The sequence below is a fragment of the Arachis stenosperma genome, chromosome 3, assembly GCF_014773155.1.
Source record: "Arachis stenosperma cultivar V10309 chromosome 3, arast.V10309.gnm1.PFL2, whole genome shotgun sequence".
Classification (NCBI taxonomy): Eukaryota; Viridiplantae; Streptophyta; class Magnoliopsida; order Fabales; family Fabaceae; genus Arachis; species Arachis stenosperma.
The window spans coordinates 22,034,724-22,043,983 of NC_080379.1; the positions used below are offsets into that span (position 1 = coordinate 22,034,724).

Below are 9,260 nucleotides of genomic sequence, written 5' to 3' on the forward strand. Positions count from 1 at the left end.
AATTTCATCACTTTTTTTCTTTAGAAATGATATATACTACATTAGTTTTAATATTCAAACAGACAGATATATAAATTTTATTCGCCTAATTTTATATTCATGAGGAATTTTTTGTAACTCAACTTTGATATTTAATAATAAACCAAAGAACATTGTAATGCATACATATGTGTTTTGATAATTAATTCTTAAATATAATTTGAATTAATAATCATTTCTAAAAGCTAGTTAAAATAATAAAGTATTTATACGTCTACCTAAGGGTTCTTTTTTATTTTAAAAAATCATCTTTTGTCTTACTTGTAAGTTATATCAACTGAATTAGTGGAAGAATCTTTTTTTTTTTATATCAACAAATAAATAGTCATTTCCACATTAAAATGAACTTTCGAATAAGCTTTGTAATTCTAAGAAAGTGACGTTTTACTGACAGTATGCAAACACATTTGGATAATAAACGAATAGTTGAATAATTATTTGGTAATAAATATTAAAAGGGCAGAGTCATTTAATCACGTTGTCAACATAAAGATTATTTAATATTTTTATGTTATGAAAAGTTAAAAACAACACATGGAACTTTAATTAATATATTATTTAATCTTTAGTAATATACTTCAAGTTATGTATGATCTGATATTCTTATGTGTTGTATATTTTTTTTTCGCTGTATAAAATTTTTGGATTGGTCAAGGAATTTTCTTTTTTTACTTATGAATAATAGTTTGAGACAATAATTATCCTTTATTAAAAATTTAAACAATTACTAAAAAAAGATAAAGGGATCTCTATTATTCTTCTTTTCCATTTTCTCTTGCTCATTTAATAATAAAGGATATAATATAAAAAATCAACTAATATTTTTTTAAAATTTAAAAATAACACTTACTTCATGATAAAAACAAAAATAAGAAGAGACAAAATGAATATATAAATATTATATATTATGCATAAACAAGGTTCAAAGTTCAAAATAATCACCACAACATTCACGGCATAAAGTCTGCTAGAAATAAAATGCAATATTTTCTAGGCCAGAAGTGGCAGAATGGTCAATTCCACAAGTGAAGTCTTTGTTGACTTGAAGAGAACACAAACAAAATCAAATACAGAAGCTATTCACTTTCACACACACACACACACACAAAACAAAGACCAAGTCCAAGTCCATTTCTCTCTCAGACCCATTCCACACTCAATCAATAATTCTAACCTTCTTTTCTCCTCTAAATCCTCCCAATAAAACTCTTCAATGGCAGTAGCAAATTCTCCAACAAGCTTGTGAAAAGCCATAGTTTCAAAAAACAACATGGAGAGCCCATGGCTCAGGCTTTCTCTTTTAACCACCATAACCATAACCATATGTTTCTCTTTTCACCCTCACAATTCCCATGCAGCTTTAACCTCAATCACTTCAAACCAATCTCTCTCCGGTGACCAAACTCTTGTCTCCAAAGATGAAAGCTTTGAACTGGGTTTCTTCAAACCAGGTAACACCTCTATCTACTACATAGGCATGTGGTACAAAAAAAGAGTCTCACAAAGAACCTATGTTTGGGTAGCAAATAGAGATAACCCAGTTTCTGATAAAAATTCTGCCAAATTAACAATATCTGAGGGGAATTTAGTACTCTTAGATGAATCCCAAAAACAAGTTTGGTCAACAAATTTAAGTCCTTCCAACTCAGATTCTAGAGCAGCTGTGCTCTTAGATTCTGGGAATCTTGTATTGAGTGATAAGCCTAATCCTTCAGAATCAGAATCTCTATGGCAAAGTTTTGATCATCCCACAGATACATGGCTTCCTGGTGGCAAAATTAAGCTTGACAAAAAAACTGGTAAACCTCAGTACCTAACTTCTTGGAAGAACACTCAAGATCCTGGAACAGGATTGTTCTCTTTGGAACTAGACCCTAAAGGAAGCAAAGCTTACTTGATCCTTTGGAACAAAACTAAAGAATATTGGACTAGTGGAACTTGGAATGGTCAAATTTTCAGCGGGGTGCCTGAAATGAGGTTGAATTACATCTACAATTTCTCCTTCCATGATGAACATGATGAGGCTTACTTCACTTACACGGTGTATAACTCTTCGATTCTTTCGCGGTTCGTGATGGATGTCTCCGGGCAGATCAAGCAGTTTTCATGGCTGGACAATACACAGAATTGGAACTTGTTTTGGTCTCAACCAAGGCAGCAGTGTGAGGTTTACACCTTCTGCGGCGCCTTTGGGAGCTGTACTGAGAATTCTATGCCTTACTGTAGTTGTTTGACAGGCTATGAGCCAAGTAATTCATCTAACTGGAACTTAGAGGATTACTCAAGTGGATGCAAGAGAAGAGCAAAGTTCCAATGCGAGACGGCGAATCCTAATGGTGGTGCAAAGGACAGGTTTATGGAGTTTCCAAACATGGCAGTGCCTAATAATTCTGAAGCTTTGAGTGCAGGGAATGCAGAGGAATGTGCTTCATCCTGCTTGAACCAATGTTCTTGCACTGCTTATGCCTTTAACACTAAAGGTTGTTCGATTTTCAAGGGTGATCTCTTGAATCTTCAGCAGCTTACTCAAGGAGATAGCAGTGGACAAACCTTGTTTTTAAGGCTTGCTGCTTCTGAATTTCATGATAGTAAGAGCAACAAGGGGACAATAATCGGCGCAGTCGCGGGTGGCGTTGGTGCGATAGTGGTAGTCCTTGCAGCCCTGATCTGTTTCTTGGTGAGGAGAAGGAGGCGAATTCAAACCGGGACAACCATGGAGGGTTCTTTGGTGGCTTTTGCATACAGAGATTTGCAAAATGCGACAAAGAACTTCTCTGAGAAACTTGGAGGAGGAGGATTTGGTTCTGTTTTCAAAGGAACACTGTCTGATTCCAGTGTCATAGCAGTAAAGAAGCTTGAGAGCATCAGCCAAGGCGAGAAGCAGTTCCGGACGGAAGTTAGCACAATTGGGACAGTCCAGCATGTGAATCTTGTTAGGCTCCGTGGCTTCTGCTCCGAAGGCACAAGGAAGCTTCTAGTCTATGATTTCATGCCTAATGGCTCTTTAGATTCAAGTTTGTTTCATGAGAAGGACTCCAAGGGGTTGGATTGGAAAACAAGGTACCAAATCGCACTTGGGACAGCCAGGGGACTAACTTATCTCCACGAGAAGTGCAGAGATTGCATCATACACTGCGATGTGAAGCCGGAAAACATACTCTTAGACGCCGAATTTTGTCCGAAAGTGGCAGATTTCGGCCTAGCAAAGCTTGTGGGAAGGGACTTCAGCAGAGTCCTTACAACAATGAGAGGAACAAGGGGATACCTTGCGCCGGAGTGGATTTCCGGAGTGCCTATAACGGCGAAAGCAGATGTATACAGCTATGGAATGATGCTATTTGAATTGGTGTCAGGTAGGAGGAACTCCGAGCCGTCCGAAGACGGACAAGTCCGATTCTTCCCTACAACGGCGGCCTATACGGTGAACCAAGGTGGCAATGTTCTTGACCTATTGGACCCAAAGTTGGAGGGAAATGCTGACATTGATGAGGTGGTTAGAGTGATCAAAGTTGCTTCCTGGTGCGTACAAGATGATGAGGCTCAAAGGCCTTCCATGGGTCAAGTTGTTCAAATTCTTGAAGGGCTTTTGGATGCTTCTTTTCCTCCAGTTCCAAGGTCACTACAGGCATTTGTTGAGAACCAAGAACACATTGTTTTCTTCACTGATTCAAGCTCTACACAGAGTTCACAAGCCAAAAGCAATGTCTCCACAACTTCTTCTCAAGCCAAAAGCAATGTGTCTTCTACAAGCCACCAACAGCAAGATTAGGAGTACTAAGTTTATTGGTTACAATAGCTATGCTTTGATTTTGTGGTGTCAATGTATTAACTATTAAGTGGTTCGGTTAGTAGTTTGTACACTGAGGAACTTTTACGCAACATTATGCTTGTATATGAAAAAATAATGTCACCTTAAAAGTATTCTTGGTTATATATGTTTGGGTATGAAAAAATAATGTTTTGGTATGGTTATTTCAATGTCTAGGAATAATGTGAAAATGATCTTCAGGATTAACATAGATCAGCAAAAGTTTTGCTCATAATTGATTTCAGTGAAAATTCATGCATAGTTGCAGACTGTATAAACTTTTGTTGCTGCTCAATATGTTTTGGTTGTTATTTGATTTCTCATTTCAGGTTATTGATATCATTGCTTCCCATCCTGAGCATGATATTATTATTGGGATTAACACTCATTTGGTTCAAATTTCAGAGGCGCTTAAGATTAAGGTCTCATCCTCACAACCATTCTTTTTAGAGCAAAGTCCAATTAACGATTCTAGTCTCATCTTAGTGTAGTTAGTGTGTCTCGTTCATACACGAGTCTTATTGATCTTTGTCAGCATTTTATGACTTCTCATAATATGATGTGTCTTTTACTCTTACTTATAGATGAAAAAAGTCGGCCGGCTTTCCAAAACCTGCAGCCAGTGGCGGAGCTCTTGAATGAAACTTTTAGAGTGTAACACCCTACCATACAGAGTCTTATGCTTAAGTCATAATTTAAAGATGGCAAGGTATTACGACCTCAAAAATAAAAATTTAGTACGTATAGTAATAAGAATGATTGATTATAACTAGGAGCCTTTGTAGAAAAAGGGGTAAACAAAAATTTCAACGTGAAAGCGCAACACTCCGATCGATAACGTAACGAACAAGGATAACCAACGCGAGATATATATATATATATATACAAAGGAGTGTCAAAAACAGGAATATCAAGACTCAAGATCTGGCCGCGAAGATAACCGGTCTGAGCATAGCAATATATACATATGATAAAATAAGGAAAACCCCAAAGGAAATCCAAAGGGACACAAATACAGAAACCTATTCTCCAAAATCTCCCATAAGAGGAGTCATCACAGTTTGTATTATTTAATGGAGATAAAAGTATCTAAGCAAAACATATAAACTAAAACCGAGTCCCCAAGAACAAAGGATCTTCGCTAATCCAGAAGTCTCCAGCAGGCCTCAGCGAGAAACCTCACGTCCTGCATCTGAAAACCACAAAATCCGCATGGGTGAGAACCAAAGGTCCTCAGCATGGTAACAGCTTCCACATATATAATATATAATAATAGAGGAAAGCCAAAGGCAATCCTAGAGCTTCCTCCAGATAATTCAAAAGCTTATAAACAAGCTAAACCATAAAGGGCATCTGACTAAAGATTTCTTCAGTCTAAATAATACTTCCCTTTCCAATTCCTTCAGTCCTCCCAACCACCAGCAGGAGTATAATGTAGCAAACACAGTTATATCAAACAAGAAGTATACAAATAGGAACAATTAAGGCATTTAGACAATTAGCAAGTAATATGCAGTCAAATAGGCAATCTCAAACAATTCATATAGTATGCATATGATGAATGCCTGTCCCTAGTGGCTGATGATATCATCTGTCGGTTATAGAGCCAACCCGACAAGTTCTGGTAGCTAATCATTGGACTGTCCCTCTGTCACGCATCCCCAACTCGAGTTATACTCATCATAAGCTTGATCATAATCATGATCTATATCCATCACCTTCACTGGTGAATATTTACGGGGGCGAGCTCATCCGGGTCTTTCACAGTGCCCGACCACACTTATGACATAGGGTCAAAAGAGCTTCGAGTCTCAACCTGGAGCACGTGGTGGCTAGCCACTGCTTCCTTCCAGGGAAACTCTCATCTCCAACAGTGAAAGTGCAACATTCACAATTCATCAACAGCATATATGCATTTATACATAGCCATAATCATGGCTCCACCGTAACACGGCAATAATCCAGCCATCCGGCTCACGGTTAAATCCATAACCAGCCACCCGGCTCACGGTTAAATCCATAACCAGCCGTTTCATTAACAATTACAGCCTTTCGGCCCATGGCATAACAAGCACTTCCACCACCATCCTCCGCCTCTCACATAATCATACTTGATCCTCATTGATCATTCATTTTTCCCTTGCTTCACTCGCAAGTTACCACATTCACTAGCTCCCTTTCTAATAGCTAGGCATATCATAATGATTTAAGACATAAGTGGTGAGATCGGAGGCTTAGAAGTATGAGATTTGGCTTTTAAAACTCAAAAATCAACTTTGGGATGAAAACAGGGCCACGCGTACGCGCACTCCACACGCACGCGTGGATGGCCACAAAACTCATCGACACGTAAGCGTCATGCACGCTAACGCGCGGATCGAAAACTAGCAAATCGACGCGCATGCGTCAACCATGCGTACGCGTGGGTACTCTCGTGCCTCAGGCACAAAACTGGCACAGTTCTGGCACAACTCTCTGGAAAATGGCTGGGCATTGGGTGCAGCACAATCGGCGCGCCCGTGCACATCACGCGCACGCGTGGATGGCGCTTCCTGGAAGAACGGTGCGTACGCGCCAAGTGCGCCTACGCGCGAGGGGTCATTCAGCTAAAAATTTTCTAAGTTAAAAACTGCAGAATTCACAGATTCAACCCCCAATCTTCCGACGGACATAACTTCCTCATTTTAAATCGTTTTTCACCCGTTCTTCGAACGGCATGGACATCTCGGATCCAATTTCATTTCTAAACAGATTTGGCACAAAACGGAGATCCGTAGTCCAAGTTATGTTCCGTCAAAGTATGCCCAAAAACCATTTTTTCATACAAAACCACAACATGCCATTTTCAAAACAAGCTATTTTCAACTCTTTTCAAAATCAATCAAAACATGCCAATTTCATCCCTTTTCTTTGAAATCAATCAAAATATATTAAATCCAACATCAAGCCTCCTCAACTCACACATTGAGACTTTTACTGCAATTTACCAAAATCACTATCTCATCATTTTAACCCACTTCACCCAAGTGGCTCAAACTCAAACATATTGGCATATCATATACTCTTCCTCATGCTAATTCTCAACAACACCAATTCCAATAAATCATCATTGTACACAATTAAGATCATACTCACCATCAACATGGTTCAACCCACAATTCAACCATAACCAATCATCAAGCATATATCACAACATGCATATTTCTCATACATCATACCATCAAGGCATCATTAATCATCATCACATATATGACCACATCATATGTATTAACCATTCAACAACATCAACAATTCAATGCCTATCTTAGGGCCTCTAACCTAAGTATTTCCTACCACATTACGTATTAAATACGAGAAACCGAAACCATACCTTAGCCGATTTTCCAAGCTCAACCGGAGCACTTCCAAACCACTTTTCCTCAAGCTCTCAAGGCCTCAACACCTCCAAGAATAGATTTTTCACCACCAAACCCTTTTTAAGCTATTCAATAACACCAATCAAGCTCCAATATTCACATATACACAACCTAAGCCACAATCATCACACCCATACACAACATCTCAAAACCCAAACATCATAAAACCATAAATTACACTAGGTTTGAGAATCTTACCACACCCAAGATCCAAGGAGACAAGATTAACCTTCTCCTTCAAGAGAGTTGGGTCCTATAACATCAAAGAGCCCAAAATCTCAACATTTTTGCTCATGAAACTCGAAAACAAGGCTGGAAATTCGAAGAGCAAAACGTGGCTTAACTCAAGATTGATTGTATGGGTTTTGTAGAGCTCTCTGCAGTGAACGCGTGGCCGCAAACGGAGCGGCAATCGGAGCTCTAGATCAAAAGTTATGGTGGTTTGACGATCAAGTGAGAGAAAGAACTTGAGAGAGAGTTCTCCCCTCCATGGCCTTCATTTCAGCATGTGAGTGTGTTTAGTGAGGAGAGAGAATGATGAAAACTAGGGTTGTGGTTTAGTTATGTTGGGCCAAGGGCCCACTTTGGGTCCGGTTGACCCGGTTTGGCCCGTTCGGTCCAATCTTGGTCCGAATTCTATAAAATTGGTACCGAAATTCTCGTCTCAATCTCCTCTATCATATTAAGCCATAAAAATTACATTTTAGGCTTTCTAGAATAAATTCTCATTTATGAGTTAATTAGCCATTAATTAACCGGGTTTTACATTCTACCCACCTAATTGGGAATTTTGCCCACAAAATTCAAATGCAATTACCTGAGAATAAGTGCGGATAATCCGTTCGCATCTCTGACTCAAGTTCCCAAGTGTGTTCCTCAACACCGCCTCGACTCCATGCCATTTTGACTAATGAAACCTCCTTTCCACGCAACCGTTTGATACTAGTATCATCAATTCTGACTTGAGCTACTGGAAGCGTCAAATCTTCCCTTAACTGAACCGATTCGGGTTCCAACACATGGCTAGCATCAGGAGTGTACTTCCGAAGCTGCGACACGTGAAACATGTCGTGCAGGTTCGAAAGACGAGGTGGTAGAGCCATCCGATACGCCACCGGCCCAATCCTCTCCAGGATCTGAAATGGACCAATGTATCGAGGATTCAACTTCTTTGCTTTAATCGCCTTACCTACTCCCGTGGTCGGAGTAACCTTAAGGAAGACATTGTCTCCTTCTTCAAATTCTAAGGGCTTTCGCCTCAGATCGGCGTAACTCTTTTGACGACTCTGCGCCGTAAGCATCCTATCTCGGATTTTCTTGACTTGTTCAGTAGTCTCAGCTATCATTTCCGGCCCCAACAAGCTTTTCTCTCCAGCTTCATACCAACATAGCGGAGATTGACATTTTCTCCCATACAAGGCCTCATACGGAGCCATTCTGATGCTCGCATGATAACTATTATTGTATGCAAACTCCACTAATGGCATATACCAATCCCAACTCGCCGGTTGGTCCAAAACACAAGCTCGTAACATATCCTCTAGTGTTTGGATCGTCCTCTCGGATTGACCATCTGTTTGAGGATGGTAAGCCGTGCTCAAGCTTAATCGGGTTCCAAAAGCTTTTTGAAATGCACCCCAAAACCTTGAAGTGAAACGAGGATCTCTATCAGAGATTATAGTAGCAGGTACACCATGAAGTCTCACAATCTCCTTTATGTATAACCGTGCTAGCTCCTCAAGGGTGTAAGTCATACGAATGGGTAAAAAGTGAGCTGACTTCGTCAGTCGGTCAACAATCACCCAGATAGCATTAAAACCAGTCCTAGTCCTTGGCAATCCCGACACAAAGTCCATTGCAATACTCTCCCACTTCCATTGTAGAATCTCTAAAGGTTGCAACATCCCGGAAGGTCTTTGATGTTCAATCTTTACCTTTTGACAAGTTAAGCACTTTGAAACATATTCCGCCACATCATTCTTCATACCCAACCACCA

The 9,260-nt window shown here is 39.7% G+C and overlaps 1 protein-coding gene across 1 annotated transcript; it reads left to right on the forward strand.

Moving 5' to 3' along the window:
• Positions 1–1,166: 1,166 nt before the first annotated feature.
• On the forward strand, positions 1,167–4,005 carry LOC130965685 (G-type lectin S-receptor-like serine/threonine-protein kinase At2g19130). The gene has a single exon (XM_057890443.1). The coding sequence runs from the start codon at positions 1,310–1,312 to the stop codon at positions 3,806–3,808; it is 2,499 nt and encodes an 832-aa protein (XP_057746426.1). The 5' UTR covers positions 1,167–1,309; the 3' UTR covers positions 3,809–4,005.
• The last annotated feature ends 5,255 nt before the right edge of the window (positions 4,006–9,260 follow it).

Coding starts and splice junctions, on each gene's coding strand:
- LOC130965685 (XM_057890443.1), top strand. CDS start 1,310: ATGGAGAGCCCATGGCTCAGGCTTTCTCTTTTAACCACCATAACCATA.